This window comes from Synchiropus splendidus, chromosome 12 (genome assembly GCF_027744825.2).
Source record: "Synchiropus splendidus isolate RoL2022-P1 chromosome 12, RoL_Sspl_1.0, whole genome shotgun sequence".
NCBI lineage: Eukaryota > Metazoa > Chordata > Actinopteri > Syngnathiformes > Callionymidae > Synchiropus > Synchiropus splendidus.
In genome coordinates, this window is record NC_071345.1 from 11,385,886 (window position 1) to 11,412,887 (window position 27,002).

The following is a 27,002-nucleotide window of genomic DNA, read 5'->3' on the forward strand; positions in this document are numbered from 1 at the left end:
TAAAGCTGATGGAGGAGTGTTTTTTAAATGCAAAATTGACAGGTTTTTGATCATAATGAATCTATTTGTGGAGGCCGTTCCCGAGGTCATCATCAACCGAAACTAAGTGTAATGATGGCTAAAGGAAAATAAGAAGTGTATGCTGATGTTTTCCTGTTTGAGCATTTCAACAAAGAAGATAGAAAACATTAGACAGCAGATGAACCCTCAGGCTTCTGAGGCATTAGCGCACTGTTCTCGTGCACGTCCGCCAATCCAAGGCTGTAATGATCTCTTTGACTTTGGCATGGACCTCAGAGGTCATCATCATCACCCTCATCATATTTCAAAGTGAAAACAGATCCTTTGTAAATACTTAGAAGACTGGGAGGCCCAGCTGGGAGTGAAAAAGATCAAGTGGACTTTCTTTACCTGAAATGACTCACTGTCATCAGCTGGTTTATCAGCAGCAGCGGACATCAAAAACAGCCATTAAGATATTAGCAGCATGTGTGTGTGTGTGTGGGTCGTACAGGCCCGCGTACAGGATAAACGCTGGAGAAGTGTCAGGTATTTTGTATAACTCATCCTCCAGCCTGTCAAAGTCTGCAGATCAAAGAGCTCAGATGTGTCCTCTGCAGCAGCAGCGTACCTCCGGTAACTGACCTAGAGTGTGTGTGTTGAGTGCGCGCCAGGGAGATGGTGGGGATTATGTTTGGAAGAATGCTCAGAGCGAGAACAGGTGTCTTTGCCCTTCTATTCCACCCTCAATCTAACCCAAGCTGCGCTACCTTGACTCACACTGTGCACACACACACAAGCAGAATCCAAGAGACCTTTCCGGAGAGCATGCAAGTTTGTGAAGACCACCTCAGCCAAACCCTTGACAAATTGGAATGAAACGTCTTAGTTCAGCTGTTCCTTGTCAACAAGCAAAAGTGTGACTCACAAAAGACACAGCGTTGTTATAGTAACTTATCATCATGGCCTATTCATGGGTCATTTTTTCATGAATTTCCTTCAGTAAAGCATTGGTTTTAGCAATCATAAAAGTGTTCATCAAACAACTTCTCTATAATTTGAAAGAGAAAAAAGAGGAAATTACAAACCCGGTGGCACATTGACATGCTCATTTCCGAGCCTGACAGGAACCTTTGATTGGGGAAGTCTCTTTTACGACCATTCTGACGCATATTCAATTAGCATTTACGGCCGTGAAGATGTGTCCGCTAATCTCTCTTCTATCTCCTCAACTGAAGGCTCGTTTCCAGCTCTGAACCTTCGCTTTGCCCAACAGACTCCTGGGTATCAACCAGTCACATTTGTGCCAGTAGTGTTGTGGAAAAAAATATTGCAGACGTCAATAACTGAAACTTTATGAAAGGCTTTTTGTGCACATGATTGTTAGCCACGTCAAACTCATGAAAACGTTTTGATTTTTAACAGAATCTGTTTCATCGCTTAAATTCATACTTGATCTAGCGTAGCCAGCTTGTTTGAAGGACCTTGACTTGGTGAAATGGGGAGGGAGAAAGTTTAAAAGTATTCTGAAATACAACAATACAACCTAAAACTGCTGTCTAGGTAAGTCGGTAAGGTAAGGCAGTCTGGATCTTCCATCTTAATGTACAGACAAGGGGCAACAGCGATGAGGGTGACCTTCCCCCTCCACCCCTCTCCACACTTAACCTCTATGACCTCAACTCTGCCTCTTGTTGGTTCCTCTGCTCACTCCATCCCTCACCTCCTCCGGGAGACACCAGATAGCCATTACAGCATGCATGCACAGGGCCCACACTTTCTCACTCACACTTGGCATCAATAATGTACGGCCCGATGTGGAGACTTGAAGACATGGGTGCGCCCAACCTCTGTCCCGGGACAGTGGATGAGTGCAAGTGCAGCGAGGAGCTGTTTCAGCAAAGCTGGGACATGGCAGGTGAAGTGGAGTAAAGGGGTGAAAAATAAGGAAAGCAGTGGACACTATAAGACAGAGAAAAGAAAGAAAGAAAGTGATAGATGGAGGGAAATCAGAATGAGAAGAGAGTAAAGCAGAGACAATGCATTGACAGCGAGGGGTTGAAAGGAGGGGGAGATTAAGCGAGGGATGAGATCATAGCTCGTCTGGTAGTCTGTTGTCATCCAGGTCAGATTGCTTACCCCTCCTCACAACACTCCCCTTCTTCCCTCCATCCTCATCCTTCTCTCTCCCTCCTCCTCCCAGAGTGCGGATGCCTCTTTTCCTCTGTGTGATCTCAGTGGCTGGCCCCTCACAGACTTCTAACACCACTGCTATTCCAGCTATGTGCACCACTCAAAAGGTCCAACAATGACCTTCACTCACTCGCGCGGCGCGAGAGGGGCTGCGCGGAGATGAAAGAAAACCAAGACGGAGGAAAGTGAAAGAAAAGAAGGAGAGAATGACAAAAACCCGGCGAAGGAGATGAGGAATGCTGCAGAATTGTAAAGAAGCAGAATTCCAGCTGAGGATAAGCTGGCTGCATTTCAACACACTTGAGACCTCAGCATTTTTTCTCCTTTATTCAAGAACCGGACACGGAATCGTAGTTTCGATCGGCGAGATTTGGAAATCTTTTGGTGGCGCCATTGCATCAATACTACTTGAAAATCTTGCATTCACCATTGTGTTTCAATGGTGAGACAGTTCATGGGCTCCCTGATCTTTTATTGAGCAAGTTACATCAAGAAAACGCCACAACTTCATAATGAGACAGCTGGCCCTTAAAGGAGAAAATTGAGCCTCTATGGAGAATAAAGCTCAGATATGGATGAAGACTTGATTCACATGGAATCCATCTTGTTATAAAAGTTAGAAAGCATAGCATAATTAAAGAATTTAGGACCATGTCACTCTCTCAAAGGAGTTCTGGGACATGCTCAAACTGAAAGTATTGCACCTCTTTACCCATAAAATAGGAGATACCAGACATGGGCAAACTGTGGCCCTGGGGCCACAAGCGACCTTTCACCTGTACATACACGGCCCTTGTGAGGTCAATAGTTGTGTTACTGAAACATGCATCACCTGAAAAGCTCTTCCAATATTTAGGATTTATATTGACTCTCTCTAAATAAAATTAATAAGACATGATCAAGTTTAAGCATATCATGCCATAGCGTAACAATTGACCAATTTTTTCCTTGTCTTGCTAAAATAAAAATAAATAAATAAATAAATAAAAATCAGTGTAACAGAATACTGCCAATCAATAACTCTTAGCAAAACAAAGGGGAACATTTTGTCTTTTACAGAATGGGTGGATGAAAAAAACGCTTGTTTTTAATCATGAGAAGGAAACGTGCCAAACAGGGTGAAAATGATCATGTTCTGGGCAACCGCCATGATGCGTTATCTGTTTGTTTCGATGTTTCCACTTTGTTTATATACGTTTGATCACGTGAGATTTCATTTTCAAAAAGAGATCACTTTGGGCTGCTCTCTTTTAAGCAGTGGCAGTGAGCCACGCTAGTTTATATATGGCAGAAACCCTGTCCTACAATATTTTTGTGACAAAATTAAAGTACAATTTGAAACCTTTGTTCTTTCTTCTTTATGACTGATGGCCCCTAAAAACGGATATATTGAATTACCCACGCCAAGGTTATACTTTTATTTGTCTAGAATGAAAGTGAGAAAAAAAGTGTCACAAATCACACTTAATTCCAGGGTGACAGACATGCGAGTCGACTCAACAAGTCGGTTGACAGTCCCATGCCTGATGAGGACAACTGTGACCCTGTATGCTGAAACAACGCATATTTAGCACAGTGCTTCAAACGACAGAGTTTAACTGATGAGGCATATCAACCTGCCGTGAAGAAAACGAGGGGAGGAGAGCTGTCGAGAAGGAGGAAGACGAGCCAGACAAGCAGCCAGACAAAATAGTAGAGTGAGACAGAGATGAAGAGAAGAGATTCCCAAAGCTGTGAATCCGACTCAGCAGCAAATCAACTGACATGCTTGTGTCAAACTGGCAAGAGAGTTGCAGACTCCGGGTTTTCACTCAGGGCTTCTGAACGGCTATTAGTGGCACTTGGCTGGTATTCAGCTACTTTAATCCAACACTGCTTTAGCATAGATGTGGGAAACGGTCCGTGCGTGTGTTTGTGCATGTAAGTGTGGGCGAGGACAGTGAGGTCACCGTCGGCTCCTTGAGTCTGTAAAAACACTGCTGTTTGAAAGTATTACCCTGTAGCACATTCATGCACAAGTATACACAGTCTTGTCTTTGTCACAGCTGCTTGGAGGAAAGAAAAACACCTCGAGCGCCGAGCAGAGAACAGAGATGACAGACACACAAGACTGGGAGGTGAAGGGAAGGCAAGGTGCGACAACGAAAAACTTACTTGAATATGAGTAAATGGCAAGAAAGAAACAGGACTCTGAATGAAAAGAAGAAGTTGACTGTTTTTTTTTTTTTCAAATGCATCCCAAGGAGTTGAGATGAAAAGTGAAACATGATCTAATCCTCTAATAGAAGGCTGTCAAATTCAGCTACAACCACAATATCCACTTTTGGTTTCAGTTTATCTTATTTCACAGTGTTTTCAAAATAAAATGTATACAGAATGAATAGAAATCAACTTCAATTTACTGAGGTGAGAATGTAAACAGTTTACAGTACATTTCACTAGCAACAGTAAAACATTTTAATGTCCTTCAAAAGTCACTTCAACAAGTTATGTCATCTATAAGACAAGTCATTGATGTATTTGGAGTTCGAGTTTCACCATTCACCTGACAGGCTTATATCGAAATCAAGACTGCAGGTCTCAGCAGGTACAAGTGGATCATCATCCAGTAGGTGGATCTGATGCGGCAGATGTGATTTCACATTTCAAGCAAATGAAGCCATTTTCCGGGAAGAAGAAGTCACTCCTTTGATGATGAAAGTTCTGTACTTCACTGCTCTTTCTGCCACCTTGAGCGTGAGCAATTATTTCTTATGCACTAATCCGCATCCAAATGAATCATTGTTTTTCGAGAAACGTCAACACGCAGCTATCACTGCTGTTGCAACTCTGAACGCTGCATGAGCGTCTGCTCATGTGAGGCTCTGATGCCGAAAACCATGTTGGCATTGCACAGAAGATCTTGTCGACACTAACCAGTGACTAATACTAGGGCCCTCCACTCCATGTAAACAGAGGGTTAAGCCATCTCGCTGACAGAGGAAGAGCTGTGTGCCGCCACTTTGCCATGGTTACATGTTTTTTAAAGGAGGGGATGCAGTCTGCATAGCAGGCTTCCAGAGTAGTTTCCCGGCCCTACATTAAATTTCCCAAAAACACAAATATTGAGTTTTGCTCAGTCTTTCCTCGGACAGATTAAATTAAAAAAAATGTAATCTGAATTTATCCAGAAAGAACAGTTCAAGCATTGCTATGGGCGCCCACCAACAGGGAAGACTATTTCCTACTTTGACGTAAATGATGCGCATATGGAGTAAAGCGTTGAGACAGCAGTATCTGCCTCGTGTGTTCAATAATTCAAGCAGGGAAGTTAATGTTCCGACTCAGCAGGGCCAGTTTTGGTTCTTAATTTCACCTGCATGCTGGCGGGGTTAAACTTACATTACACACACAGAAACATGAATGCCTAGAAGGCTGCTCAACTATTCTTTAGAGGTCACCGTATAGTCTGCGTTTTCTATACGCTATTAGGTGCTGCCATGCAGCTGCCTGGGAGTGAAGCAGAAAGGGAAGCTTGAAGGTCTCCAAAGGGACCAAAATAGAACCACATTTACTTCACCACACTGAGGTTATTGTTCCACAGTGGGTGCGTAACAGAAGGAGAGAGCACACACACATCGCTGTAGAAGGATACGACGCAACAAGAGGAATATGATGTGAAACTTCATGTCTCTGCTGATGCTCAGTTTTAAGTAAACACACAAGACTGTTTTTCTGGAAACTGTAGTGGAGGTTGATCAAGAAAATGTGTCGAAAACTTACAGAGCCAAGCGCCTCAACGTGACTCTAAATTAAACTTGCACCCGTAGAGTATAAAACGCCTTAAACACAAAGCCTCTGACAAAAAAAGAAAGTGCATAAGAACATCCTCTAATCTCATCTACTTGGACAGCGTGTGTGTGGCCCCCATCACTGTCTGGTATTTTGCGGCAGCAAAGTAATGCAGCACTTTACCTAGGAATTAAACTAGGAATTGGTTTGTTTTCACAGGTAGACTTCCTGGTCACAAAAATGCATACTGTCTAATAGTCAATCCGACTGCATGGCACCCTAAAATAGCATAAGCAGGCTGATCTCCAATTCACAGTCTCCTGTGACCTTCAGTTTTGGTTCATTATTGATCCATGTTAACATTTTATTTACTCAATCTGATTCCCTCATACACACACCTCAACATCACAACTTGTAAATGAGGCCAGGTATCTTTTTTGAATTAAAGTAATGAAAACAAATACAATATAATATAATAAAATATGGCTCTAGAGGAGAAAGGTTGACTTTATCCTCCAAGTCTGTGAGAATCATGTGGACTTCTACCACTGGGACACTCACCATACAGCTAACTAGCAACATGTACACACAACAGGTATGGGTGCTCACTTGGGACTGCCAGGAAAAGCCAGCCACTCCGGTACACACATCAACGCTCGGATTTTTAACGTGGGAACCAGCAGTGAAAGAGGAAGACCTCTGTGACCAAAAACACAGTGGTGTTTGGCCTGGAGGCTCCACATCAGATGTGTGACATCAGGTGTTCTGGTCAACTGGACTTCATTCTGTGTAATCAAGCCAATAAACAAGCCTGTTGGGAGTGTGTGTTTGTGTGCAGATGGGCTCCCCGGGGTTTTTAAGAACAGCAGAACAATATTGTGTCACTGGGAGAATAGCTGGGTCTTGTATGATGATTTTCTCCCTGGCTGTTACCATCTAGTCTCAGACACAAATGACTTGAAATGGGATTTATTAAGGCATTCATTGATGACAACAATCCTGTATAACATTTTTACTATAAAACTACCAACTATATTTTTAGCCCCAGTGACAACATTAATGCAAACTACAGACTTTCTCCTTTAGTTACACTTTTTCCATGCAGTAAAAAAGACTCACAGATTAATACTGTCCACAACATGATCCAGAAACTACGTGCTACGTGGCTCACACTGACAGGTAACACACAATACAGGCGGCAAAATAGAGTGCTTCACCGACCGCTGTATGATTATGTAACAATTAATATGGTTGGTTATTGAGAAGAGGCACTGAAGAGTGGTGAAGGGAGCTGTCATCTGAGAATGAGACAGCACTCAAACATAGTTTCTATTTATGGTGCTATGGAGAGTTTGTTTATTAAAAAATAAGGTATAAAACAGCCACTGCAGCGATTGTCTGACTAATAAACGTAAAAAACGTTACCACACGGCCCGTCAGTAATGCGGTGACTCCAGGGCCCTACACACATGTTAATTCAGTCACTATATCAGAGTCGAAAGTAAAGCTCAAAGTTGCATTATGGAAAATTCTCATTGTCCATGTTATAATGTTATATATAATGAGATATTTTATTTACAATTTGTGAACAACTCGTGTCAAGTAAATGCCACGTCTATACTGAACACAACCAGTCATGAGAGCATGTTTGAAGACAAATACCAGAGAGCAAATAAAGACACACTTCTGTTCTATACTGAATACATGAGTTGTTTACAGAAGTGCTGCTCATGAGTTAGAAAGAAACAAAACAAAAACCTGTGTTGATACATGATGGTGTGTTTAACATCAAAACATTTTTCTCATTAATTCATATTCAGCCATTTGTAAGAGTAACACTTCTCTCAAAGCTTATTGACACTTACGTTTTCAAATGAAAAGTCTTATTTCTTTACCCATAAAAACTAAATAAAAAGATGATGTAACTTTTTAGGATTCTTTTTTCATCTCAAGTTGCAATGCGCCGCAGTAGACTAGATGGATTCATAACTTTCTTCAAAGTAACTTTTAGGTGAAGGCTGTTAAAGCCTCACACAAGCATGTTAGAAGCCACAGGCGCCTCTGTTCCCCTTCACTGTGTGTCTCCATCTCACAAGCCGGTGTTAATGTACTTCTCCAGCCAACAGCTTGGCAGAGAGCTGCCAGTTGACACTTCACCTCTGGTTCAACAACACACTGCCTACACTCACAATTGCCTGTACTTGTGTGTTTGACTGTGCACGTACTACACGTAGAAGAGCAACCACATTACAATAATAATGGAGGCAAACACTTGATCTTGACTAGAGCGTCCTGGAAATACCTCAGAGTACTTTGAAATTCTCATCATTCTACCATGTTGGAATATAATGAAGTAAATATGGGAGATCTTTAATACCAACAAAATCAACTTTTTCTTGACTAATTTCACACCGGCTTGCACTAAGAAAATATTTTTGTAGTCAGGAGCTAATATTAAAAAGCTAATTTGAGTATTCTGGCTTAACATACCCTTAGTATAATACGTGATTTGACAGTAGCAATTCTGGAGGTGGGTCAGAGAGGGGAGTGGGGTAGGGTGGGGGTGGGGTCTATATAGCAAAGGAAGTCCAAAAACTGTTCTGCACATCATCACTATCACTTGCATGCTCAATTTAAAATGAGGATCAAAGGTAAGTGAGTAAACGCATTGTTGAAGAAACAAGACACATCGGTGAGTTCCAGGAATGTGACACTTGAACGGGACAGGAAGTAAGCAAATGTTGCACACCACAACAACAGATGCGCTTCCTGAGTGTGCACTAAAGCAAGGCATTTCAGATTGTTGAGTTAAGTTAAACTTATTCTGAGCCTTAGAAATACATTTAACATCGTCACCTCACACTTTCACTTTGTTGCGGTGAATCGTATTGACAGGACGAGTTCTTTCGATGTGTTGAGAAATTCAAAGAATCGTGAGCGCGGCATGCCTGCTATCGCATATGTGCAACAACAGGTCGGGATGCATTCAGTACACGACATCCAAGTTAAAGTGACACTGCCACACAGATTTCCAAGCTAAGACTAAACAAGAAAAACAAGTCACAGACAAACACGTTGAGTATATTTATGTGTGCCAGTGTGCGTCAGTGCTGACTCAGTGCGTGAAGATCTTTGTAATCCGTCTTCACAACGCAAACTCTCCTCCATTCTCCTGCCTCGGTCTCTCGTGCCGTCTCCAGGCAACCAGACATTTACAGCCTAAAAATAACCCATCAGAAAAGAAGAGAACAAAATAATAATGCAAAAACGGCAATTAATTCTTTCAAGCCAGCGATGTGGACTCAAATAAATCGGTTTTACATTATTTGCAGAGCGGTGGTCACAACCACTAGCTGGACACTGTAGAAAGACAAGTGGGAGGATGATTCTGTCAGCAACAGGTTGCTGTCAGAAGTCATCAGTGTGTGCGTGCGTGCATGTGCACGTGTGTCCGTGTGTAGTGGGCAGACTCTTCAGCAAGGACCCAGAAAGAAGTTTTTTGACCCTTGCTTAAAGCAAACAAAGCTCAGACTAAAACATGGAATTAGGTGCTTCATGTCAGAAGAATAATGAGGCTGCACTCTCTGACTGCGAGCACATTTATTGTGACTTTTTTTTCCTCCCTTCAATGTTATGAAAGCCAATGTTATGAAACAAAATGAATGAGTCATGACAACAGACAAAAGTCTGAAGTCTGGCATCAAAAGCGGCACATTCAAACTTGCGATGGCAGTGATTTCAGAAAACTTTTTTTGTTGCACGATTTGCAGACAGTCTTTAATGACTTACAATCCATGGATTTCAGTCGCAAGAGCTAAATAATAACTATAATATTATGTTGAAATAGATAAATATGAAACCGTTGAGCCTTTAAGGTTTTCAAAACAAGAGTCAATAATCTGTCAACATTACTGGCATCGTCAATTAAATGTCATGCAAAAACTCTATTGGCGCAATTGAAAGCTCGAAATTTGACTGCCAAACTACTTCAAAAAGTCACAAAATAACACTAGAAATGCTTGCAAAGTGTGTTAACTTAAATATTAGTTTTTATTTCTACAAATATTTGTACCATTTTCTCACTAAGGTAAAATGTTTCTGCCTCGAATAAAGGGCTTTTCCCCCTCACTTTCAGTTCAGCAATATATTCCTCAGTAGTTACAACGTAATAAGCAGTAATTCATATCATATCAGACAATTCTGCTGTCTCGTGCAGCCCATCTGGAACACCAGTGGTTGATTTCTGAGAAACTGTTCAGTTTTACAAGGATTTCCATAAATAGGGTCCTGTGAAAATCAAGAAACCTTCTAATGGCCTGGGGCATGTTGAGTACGAACTGTAGTTTTTCAAAAGCCTCAGCTGAGCATCAGTTCCATTGACGTGAAACTTTCATAGTAAAGTACTGCGGTAGTGCAGCCAACAATCTAGATCTTTATGTTTTTTACAGCGCCAGAACAAAACAGTCTTTAAGTTGCACTTCTATAAATAGATACACATGTGGTCACGATCCACTTTGCATTTCCCTATTCAAATGAATGGGTAAAATAAAAATGTCAACTCCTCCAAGAAACTAAGGCACATCTTCTCTGCCTTCTGCAACACCTCCTGCTCCTCATAGAGAGACCCCTATGCTGGGAAAACACCATGTGGAGACCTGTAGTTTCAAAACATTCATCGACACAGCACACACAGCCCTATTTAATTGTAATGCATATCAGCCCTACATTTGTTTTCGTGTAAAGCATTGAGGCCAAGCAGGGAAAGGACAAATCCCAGCACACAGGTAATGTGTTATGCTTTGCCTTTTGTTATGTGCCACTTCTGTTGTTCACTCTGGACATGAGACCAGAATAGTTAACTGACCCAGGGGAGTGGTGTTTTTCTCACTGCTAGTTCACAAGTTATTTACAGTGCCGATACATTACACAAAGGCTTTCCACAGGCCTTCCACAGAAATCCTCCAAACATGTTTAATAACAGAAGTTATGTATAAAACAAGGGCAATGTGGTATTCGCTGAGCAAATGATCCGACACTATTACACAAACACAGTTGAATGTGTGATCAGCAAGGGAATGATGGATCCAAATAAAGATTGTGCCACAGGGCTGGTGGCTTTCATTGGACATGGGGCCCTTGGGTGCTGAGTTGACAGGGGACATAGGGCACTTGCCAACCATCACTGTTGTCCTTAGCACCTTCCTTGCAAGAGCCAGCATTGAAGCCGTGAACGACAAACATCAATGTGCTAAGAGATGTGCAATTCACATGCTATTCAGGATAACTGTAGCATCCAGTCAAGGAGGGTAGATGTTTACATGTGTACTATGTCCCTATAGGGATAAATGATGGCCCACCATTCACTCATGAATGAGTCATGAACAACAGTACGTAAAAAGCAAAAACCAAAGTCTACTTGCATAGTTTCTAACAGAAATAACCCCTCATAATGTTCATGTATTTCTGTGAACTGCTAATGTAGTTCTTCATCATTCATCATCATAAGTGTTAGTTGTAAAGCACTGTGGTGTAATGATGAAGGTTAAGACCTGAATAAATTACTGCACTTTCATAATAATTATCATAACACTGTATATTCTATAATGTGTTCCCAAAAAATGCATTTTCACAGTATGATACAGCAAGAAAAAGCGGTGGAATTACAGTCAGACAGGCAGGTTTTACATGCACTCATGCACTTCCTCTGCGTCAGTACTATGGCAACAGCTCCAAAAATACATCTCCAACAAGACCCATTAACCTATTCCTTCCTCCATTTCAGTCAATCAGTTCCTCGTCCCATCCCCTAAACTTCCTGAAAGTCTGCGTGTGCGATCCTCTGTGTTTTCCTGCCATTCTTCTAACGCCGCTAATTTTAGCAGGACTGATAGTCATGCCCAGCGTATTTCAGATTTTAAGAATTGTGCACAAAGTAAATACAGTAGCAGAACAAGAGCCGAAGAGGAAGCCTGTTAAACAACAGGCTGACGTCACCGAAGTGTGAATCATGATTGAAATATAATTATTTAGGTTCAGAGTGTTTTGTTTACTCGGCAGCGGTGGACCGCAAAAGCACAAAACGGCCATCAAAGAGAATGAACAAAACATTATATATTATAATTTGGCTCATTTGGCCACAGTGAATTGCAGAAATCCACAGGCAGATTGCTGTGTGGTGGTTCACTGTTTCATGATCCTAAATCATTTAAATGGGAAAATGTGCAGTCTGGAGTGAAAGACGAGAACACAATCATTTCAGCATGCAGACCACAGGAGAAGTCAGAACACAAGGAAAAGGACCTCTTTGGTGATCAGGAGGTCACCAGGAGCATTGAGTCACTGACAAAAACGATGATTATTTTAGTAATAACATTCAAAAACTGACCCCAAGAATTGGAAGCAAATTTTTAGAAGGCCAAAAATTCAAACTCTCTGTTTTGACAGGGACATCTCAGTGAGTGTAGACCAGGGGAGGGCAATTTAATTTCCTGAGGGGCAACATTCGTCCTTGCGACTAACATGAGGGGTCGCCCACCAAAAAACGGTAAAAGTAAAAAATCTTAAATGAAACTTTTTTTGGGACTTACATGTTGTACAAAAAAGAAAAAGTGTAATTACACTTTTATTTAATTTTTTCTTTTTCCAATAATTTATTTTAATGAACAAATATTATCTTCCAAATATGCATTACATACAGGGGTTGGACAAAATAATAGAAACACCTTAAAGCTAAAAAAGCTTTAAGGTGTTTCTATTATTTTGTCCAACCCCTGTATTAACAGTACAATTCAGATATAAAACATGAAAAAGAAAAATTGATTTATTTAGAATTTAAATTGTGATTTTTCTCTGGTCTCACAAGGACCGCAGAATGTAGTCAAATAGCTACATGTGGCCACTGGCTTGCACTTTGCGCACCTGTGCCACATTGACAGCTTACTCGTAGTTCCATCTACATTGGCGTCAGGTTGTGGCAAGACCAGTATTCTAACCATGAAAAAAAGTCAAAGTACAATACGCACCAACGCTGTACTGGTTTGGTTAGTTTTTCCATGTTTACCAGATTAAGTAAGGAATTTTTTTGTTGGGAGCCCTCTCACATAGGTTGTCCGCACTTCCATATTCCATACATTCATTGCTAACTGGGGTATTAAAGTCATTACTAGTATCGATAACCTTGTTGAACTCTTTCAAAATCCATCACGGCAGACGGAATTAGCATCAATGTACAATAAAACCTGTATGACATTAACCAGCACCAAGAGTTGAGGCCATCTCGCAGCCAGGCAGCACATCGTGACTACCCAGCAGAACTCTCTCTCACACCTACAGACATATACGTAGGCACACATGCTGACAAATATACACTCGTAATCAGGCATGCAAATGGACAGATGCACACGCACACACGCCATCCAGGCAATCATGGTCGTGCGTCACAGCGGCGAGAGTGGGGGTACACAGAGGCCAGAGCGCAGCGTGTTTATGTGTGCGTGTTTATGTCGTCGTAAACAGGGCGCAGAGGGACGTGTCACCGCCTGTCACCACTTTCTCCGCGTATGCCAGCGCACTGGTCCCAAGTTACTTTTGTTATCCCAGAAACCCTGATACCTTGCCAGCGCTGTTGCCTTATGCCCCCCTTCCTTCCCTTGCCGCCTCATTCTCCCCCCTTAACCCAACCCAGTCAGCTTGTTAAGCATGTCTCCCAAAGCTGATTAAGTAGCGTTGATCAGCCTTACATAACACTTACCTCGCACAGACATCGCTGCCAGCCTGCAAGCATACTGTCTTTGTGCTTCTGTGAATGTGTTTGGGAGAAAATGAGACAGGAAATGTGCTTGAATGAATGCGGCTCTGCATGAAAAGTGTACGGGTGCATGCACAAGCACGCTGGTGCGCACATGCTCGATTTTGACCGTGGCCTTCATCATAGAGTCAGACAGGTATGCATGTGTCTTGGGAGTACATGAGGATGGTGAGTGGATTATCAGTATTTATCCCTCCATTAACACAGAGGAGCCAAGGAACATGCCTGTAGAGAACATCTGACATTCAGGGCCGGGAAAATATTGAATCATCGAATTGTCATTCAGAGTATTAGGAGGCACTTCTTATAGTTCATGCTAAAAGACCAATTTTTGCATCAATTGGTGTTTGACAGATAGGGAGATCTGACAGGAAGATGAAGCCGGTGCCATATTCTAGTTCCCGCTCCAGTGGAGGAGCCATTTTTTAAAATGTAAATTTGACGTTTCATCTCAGAAAGAGGGAAGAATTGTACAAAGCGCCTGCACTCTAGTGGAGCTTTTAGTGTCTATATTTTCCTGTCCCACATGATTGCCTAAAGAAAAAAACAAATTGCTGTTGAAGTGCGCCGTCTGCAGTTTCCCCTACTGCAAGCACCTCTGTGATTCCTTCTCTGACTTGACATGACGAGCATGAAAGCAAACAGGAACACACACTGGTGCCTGTAAACAAAACCCAGCTCCAGATCTCATTAATCGGTGAAGTGATTGAGTTAACAAGGCAGCGCACCCAGGCAGGTTCGAGGGGGTCAGGTCGTCCGGCTCATCTTCATTCCTCTCCTGGTTTGCTCTTGCAGCTGCCTCGTGGGAAAGATTAGAATCGTCGGTTGGACAAAATAAAGCTGGACATTATGCAAGAGCCTAGTCGAGGTAGCCAGTAAGAGCGGCCGAGCAAGACCGCGCGAGAGAGAGAGAGAGAGAGCGTCTGCTGGTGATGTAACTCATAAGAGAAGAGCAAAAATGTGTTAATGGATGGAAGAGAAAAATGCTAAGTACTACGAAGGTGTGCGACTTTAGAAGCATGCTGATGCTGACCAACAAGACAAGCAAGTCCTGTTCTTGACTGCTCCCTGTGCTTCACTGTGCCATGTAGAGCCAGTTACTCATCTAAACAATAGAATCTGCATTAGTGGTAACTGAGCAGCTGTCGTACATGAGCAGAGGCGAGTGCTCATCGCCCTCTCACTCCCCTGCCCTATAAACACACCCACGTTGCTCCCTCATAATCTAAGGTCAGTCACAACAGTTGCACACCAAAAAAAGTACAGTCTTACAAACAGTATTACAGAATACTGGGTCAGATGAGTTTTTTGAACCAAAACTCCATGAGTCTTTATCTGAAAATTAGACTTAAACAAATAAAGGAGACCCATTATCAGACATAAACCTAAATGATTAATGCTATTAGAAAAGAGCTGAAGAAACATTTTATTGGCCCAGATTGTACATTGTTTTGCCGCAAAACACCTTGGGAGAAAAAGCTATGCAAAATGTTGGCAAAAAAGTTGAGACAGTGAGATCAACTAAAAATTAAAAAACAGCACAATATTAATAATTAAACAACAGCAGTATCATTTCCTTCCTGGTTTGTGTGATGAACTAGTGACCTGACCATGATGTCATCAGACCGTGGCACAATGAGAGCTGAGATGAACGAACTACTCAACAAATAAACAAATGAAATTACGAACCTAGTTAAGATAAGCTAAGTCAGTGAAAGAGAGGACAGATAGGAAGGAAGCGGCAACAGAATACCACGAATGAATGAGAAAAGGAGAAGGAAGTCCAGCGAGATAAAACCAGCGACACAGAGAGGGGTGAACTTTCTACCCTCAGTCAGTGCTGCTCGGATGGTGTTATGTAAGAGCTGAGTGTACACACACACCAATTACCTCTGCTTCGTTGATCGCACAACATGAGGCGCTGCCATAATCTTTGCGCTTGTGTGTCTGCGTTTGACTGATGCGCGGTGTGGGTGGGATGGTACCAGGGTACATGCCTGCGATTGTACTCATGTGATACCTTCTCACTTTCACACACAGCCCAGCACACACACCGTTTAGTCGGCATGTACACAAACTATTGTCCTGACTTGGAGTCGCCAAAGCTCAGAACACCCCTCCTCGTTTATATGGTGGTATGGGGACTTTCCCCAAATATGGGACTCTGTCCCTTCATAATCCAACTAAACCAAATGACCAAGAGAACATTTAATTCCACTTTTCGCAGAGCATAATCATATTTATGTGCATGTAATTTATGTTAGTGGTTTGGGCCAGGCTACAGCTTTGAAGTGGTCGGACTGGCACGTCCAATCTCTGAAATGGATGTGGCCTCTTAAAAGGTTTAAAAGTTCTTATGTTACTAATAAATGGATTAAACTAAGCCTTGTTGATTTTGATTTTAAATGTACTTGTGGTGGTAACACACAGAGCACACAGGAAGTTAATGTTCAAGCACGAGAATTACAGAATTGATGAATACTAACAGTGAATATGAGTGAGTAAATATGAATTGGCTGGCTTGAGCGTAGCAGCTGATGAATGAACAACAGAGGTGGCTAAAATGCAAGACTGACGTGGAGATGAGAAAAAAAAAAAACAGAATCTTCATCAAAAGAATGAACACGAGATGCGAGACAAGTCATTGGTATCAACATGTGACCGCCTCTTTGAAGAAAAGGAGCCACAGTCCTATGTTAATATTACTCGGAATACTTTTTCAGCCTCTCCAGGTGAGGCAAAGATCCCTGCATGGAAAAATTACAGCATTTTAATGCAAATAGTTATACCTTTTTTATTTCTGATACTAGTAGATCTTCAGCAAAATGTATTTTAATTTCACTAGGCGATACAGTTCATGCTCTGTTTGGCCTTAAATGTTACTGCTGTTCTTCACCATGCTTTTCCGGGGAAAAGGCACATGTACCCAGAGATGTAGCCAAGGCAACAAAGTACACAACATATCATTATTGGCTACAGGTAACAAACAAGAACAAAACGTGTCCAGCAAACACGTTTTCCTTTAAATGTCATCACAATTTTATTGCTTAGACAACCTTGACACTTAAACGCTATTCCTAGAATCCCGATCGGTAAGCTAGATTTTTCTAGAACTCAAGCTCAGTGAATCATTCCATGTTCTCTCGAGTCCTCACTCAGAATATCTCCAGACAAACCTCTCTTCCGCCCTGTGAGACTGCTCAAGAGGTTCGCGCTCTGTTCTCATCACATGGTTTCCCGCAGAAAATCAATCAGTCAAGGTGGTGACTAGCTGGCGCGTGGGGGATGGCTGTCGGTGGTGGAGTGTGACCGGGGCGGGACAGCCTCGCAACTTTATACAAAGACAAAGAGCCGTTAAAGTGTAATAAGTTCGCCATAGAGAAGCACTCAGTGAGCGCAAACTCTTCAGTCCACCCACAAATCTACCAAAGACGAAGTATCCTTCAAAAACTGCTGGATCCAGACAGTGATCCAGATCACTCCCAAAATTGAATCATGTGTTTCGTGATGCGTCCTTAACTTTTCAAGTTCCATAATGTGCAAGAGCACGACACTTTACACAGGTTTAAATGATGTAGAACATAAACCAGTCCAGTAAGTGGCAGTAGCGATCTCGCCACCATTGAAGACGATCATCACGATTGTGAAGGGAGCATACTGAGGAACATTGTTGTCCTTGCAATGTCAGACTCACAGTTCTGTCCGTTATATTTTGGGTTAAATATTGTGTGTGTTTGTGACGGTGAGTGCAACAAGCTCTAAGAACAAACAGTGCCAATGAAAGTGATAACAAAAAATATCTATAATAATATCTGTTGATGCTGTAAAGTGATGTGCTTCTTTTCAAGGCAACGTTGATCTTCAAAAGCTTAAGCCCCTAAAACAATGACCATTCGGCAAGAGCACTTGCACGCACTTGTCAGCTAATATGAGCATCATGCTGTATCCACATGCGACGTTTTTTTAATGATGCCATTTCTAGACTAAATCTAGTTTTTAAAATGGGTGAAGTTAAAGTGAGTGTAACCAAGGGCAAGGCTTCTGTGTGACTGCATATGCAGGCACACATTATGGCAACCAAACAATGCAGTTAGTTGACATTTTTTCAAGTTCTGAGTGAGGTTTGGTCACAAGGTCATATGGATAAACTAAACGCCCTATTTGACAGGGAATGTCTCAAGATGAAAACCCTCATTAGAATTCCTTGAAAAGCAATGGCTAATTAAATTAGACAAACATCAGTTTGCGCTTCCACCCATAACATGTTCAATGCAAATGAAGTGTTAGTGGTGTTGGTGGTTATTTCAGCCCATGTCAAGTTTCCTTATGGTAACAAGAGATGCCAGAGACTACAGACTTGGGATTCTAAGTTTGCTATCTAATGGAACAATCAATGTCCACTGTTCTCCAAGTGCGTATTTTTCCTCCATAAGCCCTTAATATGCTTTGGAAAAGTACATAAGCATTACATTTTGACTTCAACACACAAATACATTTTCACCCAAAGCCGTAACTTAATCTATTTAGTTGGAGATCAGACAAAATAGAAGACCTAAATTTAGAGCGACAAAATGGCAATTGGTAATGGAAAACCCTTCCACGAGGCATACAATATCTTCGAGAGGAAGAGGATATGCTATATGTTGTGAAGTACTGATGGCTGGCTCAGTCATGAAACTTTAATCGCTCTGCTTTCCTATAAATATCGTTCCAATGATCCAATGCATTATTCAGCTCGTCTTTGGCCAAAGTACACAATTACACGAGCAGAAGTACATGCACACCGCGCATACAAAGACACCCGCCAGGAAAAACTGTCTTGGTGGAAGCCTTTTGAACACTGACGAAGATGATGGCCAGCAGACTAGAAATATAGGCAGATGCTTGTCCAGCGGAGTGCTATCCACCACTTTGTTCTACCCATGAATTCCCAAGGCCTCCTGCTTGCATGTATACATGTGTTGATAATGGAACACACACAAAACAGGGGTGCCACACTGCCATCGTTCAACACTTGACTAATGAGGCGTTAGAAAACAAAACACCCCGAAAGCCTGTGTTGCAAATACTGCATAATCCGACTCTGAATGCTGGAACATGAATGTTGATTTGAGTAATGTTAGAAAAGGCAGAGCAGTTACCGATCGTCATGTCAGCTGGTGAATCAGTGCAAGGTGTCCAGCTAAAGATAGACAGAGAGAACAGAGTGACAGGAACCAAAGGAGAATGGAGGAGAGAAGGCGGAGGCTAATGGAAGAAGAGATGCCACTGGGGTATTAGTGCATGGATTGGTGACACAGAAATGATAGCGAGGGGGAGGAGAGGATGGTGGGATGGGAAGGTCAATCGATGCTTAAAAAGGTTTCACTTTCCTACTGGGACCTGTGCATATGTCCGCGCGCAGACGCACGCGAGAGTCAGTCGAAAATTAAAACAACATCTCGGTCAGCTTGCACAAACATCGAACCTCATCCTGCTCCAAAGTCAAGAGGCTTTGTGAAGTAATAAAACCTCAGTGAATGACAGAGAGAGAAAGGTGTATTAAAGCAACAACAAAACTTGTATGTGGTTTATTACGGTTTACAAAAGTGCAGAAATCCTTCTTGGAAAAGCAACTTATACGATGAACTAATTTAATTAACTTACACAATAAATTCAACTCATTTTTAAGTCTCTGAACAAAGACATAGGCACGATTCTCAGAAGATAGTCTACCTCGGGCTCCACATTTAACTCGTCACAGCTGATACATAAAGGATAGTATTCTCATTCCATCCATACGCCGTTTTGTTCTCCGAACAGTTGCTTTTGTTCGACACATGCCAAGTATGTCAAAAGATTCAGCTGTTGTTATGCAGCGTGCAACCCTGCTCAGATTCCAAAAGGCCCATTTGTCATTACGTCTTGGGTAAATTCTTAGTACATATGATTCACAAATGTGCAGAGGACTGGCCACAGGCATTTTCCCACACAACAATACGAGAACTTTTGCTCCCACCTGTTGAACCTACATAACTTTCTCTCTCGCATTCTGTACATGAGCGTGGTGAGGAGCTCAAAGTTCAGCCAGCACACTTACACACAGGAGAACAAGTTTGAACATGCACAGTGGACAGAAACCAGATTAAGAGATGAACAATGCACAGGCAAGCAGGCAGACAAAGAAGACAAACTGGTTAAAAGGAAAACTCCGAACGTGAGGATGCATTCCTCAGACAGGGTGGTGTGTCCGCATGTGTGTGAGGCAGTCGACAGCGACACAGACACAAATTCACACACACAATCTCGCCACTATGCAAGTGGTTTAGCGATCCTTTTGGTGACTTCCCATCATCTGAAATTAGATTAGATACTTGCCCTCCACCCTCCTGGCTGGGTCCAGCACAGAGGCAGATTCCCAGATAAAAATAACCAGAGGAACTATTCAAACACTGCTGCCTTTCTGCAGGGAGTGCCTGCTGACTCCACTGGACATTAGGGTGAGACAGGGGTTAGGATCTCCTCTAACCACTTCCACATACAAGTAGGTCTGCGATTGCAGGCCTGTCTTGATCTCCCACACACATAAAGACATCCCTTCAGTCTGGTCTGGTTACAGCGTAAAAATGACCGCTTATCTCGCAACTATTGACCGAAGTAAGAGACTTCCAATTGGAGAAATGCTCCCTTTTAAGACTCCATTGAGAATCAATTCTACTGACACACAGGAAGGAATGTGTTCCTCAAGAAAGTTTGGAATCAAATGAAAAAAAGTGTTTCGTTTTAAAATGTCACCTACACAGATTGACACTACTGGAGGTCATTAAGCCGATTTAGCAAACAACAAATACAATACGAATGGACTCAACATCCAATTCCCGCCATTGAGCGAGTAAATATTCAACCTGATAATCCAGATCAATGTTGACTGTTTTGTGTTTGACCCTAGGGATCAATATGGTGCTAATGTTATGCTGTTTAATGCTGACTCCACTCGCACAAAGGACATTCAAGTGAAGAATAAAAGTTTACTGAACATAATTGTATTCAGCGACGGTGCTGTGCTGAGTGCACATTAGCCGCCTCGGTGTCCGCTGATCCCTCACTCTGAAGACGCCCTCAGCATGACCACTATTATTGAGCTTAATTTAAGAAGATTAGGGGTATAAATTACACCAGCGCTTGGACCTGGCTGTACCACTGGCAAAGAAATAGCTACTGTCGGGCGCACCACCATCACAGGAGGATTATGAGAAACAGTGTGCGGTTGTTAGAGGCCCAGGCAGGCTCAGGTAGACCTGGTGCGGTTACAGGTAGCGTAGAAGATCGCTTTACCAAAAGTCAACCAGATGAAGTCGCATCATACCGTTGGTCACGTTGGCGGTTTACACATTGAAAGGGAGGTAAGAATGGTTTAGCCATATCCCGAATAAATGGAGAGGTACATGGCAGATTAATAGTTAGTAGTGGCCCAGGGCAATGAGGTCCCCCAGAGACCCACTGTCCTGGTGGCACAATCCTAGAAGATGTCACCTGGTAAACTGCATAATATTGCAATAACAGGGCACACAAACAAGAACAGCTGCAGAGCCCACCATGCCAATTACCTAAACCCACTTTTTCTCTCCACATTTGAAAGGGCCGTTGATATAACAGTGTTGGGGGTTGTATGTCGAAAAGAACTACTTGCATTGTTTTGCCAAACAGTTGTCATCTTAAGTCCTCTGAGGATAAAAGGATGTGTCTTTGTATGAACACTTGCACGCCTTTGCAAGACGCTCTGAGTGGGTACGGAAAAGGCTTGCGGAGATAGTAAGTGTTGTGTTTTCCCCTCAGTGTAATGCAACACAGCCGGCAACTATTAACCTTCTAAGCAAGAATGTGGGAGGTCCGAGAATTCCAATAAAAGGCAGCAGTGTGTGCATGTGTGAGTGTGTGTGTGAGTCCCATGCTTGTGTAGCTACACATGTGTTTGTATGAAAGTGTTACAGTTGTCACTCAACAGCCTCCCGTCCAGACATGCAGCCCATTAACATGACCAATAACCAATAGAGTCAATCTGGGGTCACAGCACCGCTACAGCCAATTGTATCATAGTAAAACTAGGCTTGACTGGGATCACAGACATGCACACCTCGCCTGGAGGCATGTTTAGTTGTCCAGCGGTGTCAGGGTGTGAAGTTCCTACAACCAACCACTGGATCAAACGGGAAAATGATCCATTCAAGTCGATTCCCTGATCTGCCGTTAATGTGTTTGTCTCTGGGGCAGGGAGGAAATGGCCAGGAGCATGGGACAGCGGTCAGAAGCTCCCATGCCGTCAAGGGTAATGCAGCCTCATTGGCAATGGTCTCCCTGGTCTCGGCGGTCAAGGGCGGCACAGCGCTAATAGTGGAGAGGTCCATTAGTGTCGACTGACTGAGCATATTGTTCCCTTTGGTCACATTCCTGGCTAAATACAGACTTTTTCTACAACTGGAGGCTCCCTCTTCCTGAAGTCATTTGTCAACCAAGCGTCACTGACGACTGTAAAAAAAAAAAAAAAAGAATTTGTAAGAGGAACCATTACGGCGACAATAACTTAGTCCTGCCTCTATTGACTGAACCAAAGCAATTTTGGGAAAAGCATTTTGGCATCCAATGCAGAGGCAGGTCAAGATACGTAGTGCAATATGGTACAATATTTCTGAGCGTTTCCATTTTAACGATTGATCAAAACATTGCCACGCCTATACTCTAGGAACATACTTACAAGCGAACATCTAGCATGTTGTCTGTGCCTGATCAGAGCCGCACACTGTCTAAGAATAAGGCCATAAAAGTGGAAGGGTAATGGGAGGCGGTGGTTTTGCATTTGTCAGCACAGTTGGAGAGTTTTTACAGATAAGGCTAATCGCTGTGTTTATCATCGCAGTGGTTGTCTTGGGATTGGAAGGCATATGCTGGCTACAGCACAGCAAGGCAAAGGGTAATATCTTTCCTTTAACACGATAATCACAATCTCAACTTTTATCTCCTGACAGGGCTCATCTGAGGCAGAAATGGACTAATATGTCAGACAAAAAAAAAGAAAGCACAGGAACGAAAAACACAAATCACGTAATTCAATATTTTCAGTTATCAATCTTTAGTTCCACGCACATATTCAGAGGTGCCGTCTCCGCACTTGTCAAAAGCGCCACCAAACTATGAGCTACTCCACACCATTATGAGTACAATGAGAGGTCCCCGGCCCCACAAGTCCATACACAATCACCCCTAGGGCCTGCCCCACTCCCACTATTGTCCCGCACTCCACACACACACATACATATACAATGGCCACTCTCGAGCCAGGGATCCCACTAAGCAATTCTATCACACAAAGACACACACCAGTCCTTATCCCGTCAAAGAGGAAGAAAAGGAATGATGAAGGGGGCAGATGAAAAAATGGTAAATCTTAAAGACGCAGGATAGAGTCCAACCTCAATAAATCTTATCACTTGGTTAAATTTGGTAAGAAAGTACATGACCAGAGATAAATGGATGATGTATACGGCCATTATGAGACAACCCGAGGCCCACAGAAGCTACTTGTTTATTACTTTTCTAATCGGTTCGACAAAATCGGACTGACAAAAATGATTTTCTGCCAGAATTAACTTGACATGATTACATCACCCCTTTCAACGCTTCAAGTCTGCACTACGACAACACACAGAGGACCAGTAACAATTTAACTGGAACTTCCCCAAATCAAATTGCTTTTCTAAAGTGTTCAGCTGCAAGGACATACAAGTGTGGTTTAAAAAGAGACAGACTTTCATTTGAGTCGGTCTCCCCAATACAGAACAAATGCCTTTGTGATTAACGTTTTGTTAAATAAACGTCGAGACAGAGAGACAGCACCTCAGTCTGTCACCTGCCTGTTGCACCAGACTCTTAAATTACATGTATCATGGGCTTCAACTGACATACAACACAAAAATAATTCCACGGCAGCTGTGTGTGTGCATGCACTGTTGACTGATTAGAACATAGTCCTCGAAATATATGACAGAAGTTCAGATCATAACAATGTGAAACATTAAACGAATTAACATAAAATCATAGGTCATTGTTGAATCAAATCCTAGATTGACATTACGTCTGAAACGCACAGCTGGATCTAATAAAACAAACTCCAAAACAGATCCACAGTTACTATTTACATGACTATTGAGAGTTTCTTGTACTACAAATGCGCTGCAGAGGTGAGACCTCTGGGGACGCATTACTTTCACACATCTAGCACTTGAGTTCTGCATGTTCTTGGTATCTCATGCAGCATTGAAGTGAGCATGTGTCAAGAGAACCTAAAAAAACATAACCTAGCTGTTCATTTTGGTGGAAGTCCTGTCAGTAGGAAACCAGAAGGGGAAGGTGTTTATCCACTGATTGAGGAAGAAGGAAGCAGGCTTCAACAAACCAGTGGTATTAAAGTACCTTCTACATATCTAAGTGCAGGGGAACGACTATAAGCTTATCCCTCAGAAAAGCGAAGAAAACCGTCCACAGGGGTGAAGGGTTAAAACTTGTGTACTGATTGCAGCAACAGCAGGAGATCAGATGGATGAAAACAGTGGCGTAGATTAACCGGTTCAATAACAACAGTGTCTGGATGGGAGGCCAGGCGATCAGATCGGGGGTGAGATCTGAACCTCTCAGAGGCACTTTCTGACTGCGCGACACCTCACTAACTGCTGAAAGGATTAATCAGTCACTTGGTCAGAATTTGATGAATCAGTTTTTCTTCCACGCTTGCATTTGTTTTCCAGAGTTAACTACATAACAGTCAAGGATTTGTTGTCAGGCACAATATATTTTGTGACATATATAACAGTGATCACCCCCGGATGTTGCGAGTGTGGGGCTGTTGTGTCGTTTTAAATGATGAAAGTGGAATTGGCGGTGACTCTTCACACATTCAAAGGAACAGACGATTCTGAGTCACCTTTGTGAACTGCAGGATGGAATGAAGTCACTGCTTCTGATGAGAAAACAACTGGCAGACAAGTTCATAGAAGGATGACTTGTCATGGGACGTGAGATGTCAGGATGGTGTGTGTGTGTGTGTGTGTGTGTGTGCGCAGGAATGTGGAGGGATGAGGGGCGAGGATGGGAGTTGCTCAGAATGGGACATAATGGGGGAAGGGAGGCCCAAGTGGAAAAGACAGGGGCTGGTGCCAAACTTAAAAGGTGAGCACCCATTCATGACAGCATGGAAAACAATCCGGTGGTGACATCTAACCAGTCAGCTGAAAATTGATAAGCTGGCACTAATGACAACACTTCTCCTTTTCTGCTCTGGTTTTGAAAGATGGGGCAAGAATACACTTATGTAAGCATTTCAGGAATGAGACAAACAGGAGTCCTCAGCTGACTACTGGAAAGCCCCGCTGCTCCACAGGTATCTGGAGTTAGGGGTGAAGTTCGGTCCGTGCAAATGTGGTCATCCCAACAATCCCACCAGCACAGGTAAAGTCGTCCCCCCCACACCCCCCGCACACCCAACTGTCATTTCAAATTCTCATAAAAGAGTGTTGTCAGGGTGACACTGAGGATGTCGCTATAACAACTGAGCATGAGCTTTACCACTTCCTCATCAACTAAACTCCTCGAATTCACTGGCGGTTTGGAGCAAATGTGCCACAAAACAACAGGTTTCACGCGTTCTGGTAGAGAGCTAAAGCTGCTAGCCTGCAAATGAGCGACAGAGCGACAACAAAAGTGAGAAAAGCGATGCGATAAACGGGCACTTACCGCTGTCCCCTGGTGTTTTCATTCTTGCTGCTTAGGCGGAGGAGAAAGTGACTTCAAAGTTCACCGAACTGGGTGAATTCCTGAAAGTTTCTGGAGGAAAGTCGAGCGAGTCGGCCTCTTCTTCCTCCCCCTCCCCTGTGCTTCCCAAATCTGGAAAACTAGGTGAAGACACACGGGAAAGTTTTGTAGCCGCGGCTCGAGCTTCTCCCGCCGCGCTCTCCGTGCGCTTCCGCGGCGCTTCGCCAACCGTCCGAAGCTCCCGGCAGGCTGCACACGGAGCGCTTCTCACCTCGCTGCTGGGCTTTAGTCTGGCTGATAAATGCACTCAAGTTAGAAGCAGCGCCGAGCCGATGCAACCGTCGTCCAAGAACTTCTTCAGTCAACTCGCGGCGAACTGTTTACTCCGCTTCGAGCGCATCCTCGCCGCTGGCCGACATGTCTCCTCCGCAGAGCTTTGTTGCTACTTCTTTGACATGGATTAACGGTAAAAGATGAGCCTCGTTTTCTTTCCACACTTTTTTTTTGTCAGTCGCTCGCTCACTCACTCACGCCACTCCGCTCTCTCTCTCCTCCCCCCCGCGCCTCGCGCCGTCCTCGGGGTGTCGTCTTTCGCTCGCTCTGTTCCGAGCGGGGCCCGCCCACACTGACGTGGGAGGGTGGAGGAGGAGGAGGGCGCTAACGTGGCGGGTCACGCCCACTTACCACGAGCCTGAGCCCGACTGGCGTCACCGCAGCACGCGGCGTCGCCTTGGAGACCGAAGCCGCGCGCTGTCGAGGTGACATCATATCCGAGCGCCTCCGACTGCAGAGGGGCTCTGAGGCGGCTCGGCTCCCGGTGTCCGCGTGCGTCAGTCTGGCGGTGATGGTTCTTTTCATCGGAATAATTACGGTGACTAAATGGACTAATTGAACATGGCGTCAGTGACAGGGCTGAACAGGAAAAGTCACTCATCTGTGACACGTATTCTCGACATTCACAGATACTTGTTTTACGCACAGCGGTGAAAAGTTAAAAATAGTTTTTAAAAGCATTGCTTGGTTTGAACAGTTTCAAGTCACATTGCACTCTTCAATAATGACAGAAACATGAAATATTATAGTTCAGTTTGTAAACACCAACAACAGCACAAGATATATTAGTATATCAACCTCAACATTTTATTCATTTAATCTCATATATTAATCAAAAATAACTCTCACTTTCCTTGTCCGCAGAGAGCGTGAGTTTGTGTTTGAACTAAGTCTCATCTCTCCAGATTCACATGTATTAATTGCAAGTGACTGACTGTAATATCTTTATATTATTAGATATATTAATACAGATTAATTAGATATATTCATAGATCATGTACTCGCACATGAAAGACTAAACTATCAAACCCGTCATAATCTATTGGTCTCCGATCTGATCGAAAATGTTCGCATGATAGTTTTTCAATTCAAGTTCAACAGCAATGTGTTTTCTATT

At 43.0% G+C, this 27,002-nt stretch overlaps 1 protein-coding gene across 1 annotated transcript in view; it reads right to left on the reverse strand.

Moving 5' to 3' along the window:
- erfl3 (Ets2 repressor factor like 3) overlaps nt 1–26,147 on the reverse strand; it is a 43,418-nt gene extending 17,271 nt beyond the window's left edge. Inside the window, exons 1-2 of the mRNA XM_053880908.1 lie at nt 25,824–26,147; nt 25,535–25,692 (exon numbers count right to left, since the gene is read on the reverse strand). Of these exons, the coding sequence (XP_053736883.1) occupies nt 25,535–25,556 (22 nt within the window). The 5' untranslated portion in view covers nt 25,557–25,692; nt 25,824–26,147. The remainder of the gene's footprint in view (nt 1–25,534; nt 25,693–25,823) is intronic.
- Between the last annotated feature and the right edge of the window lie 855 nt (nt 26,148–27,002).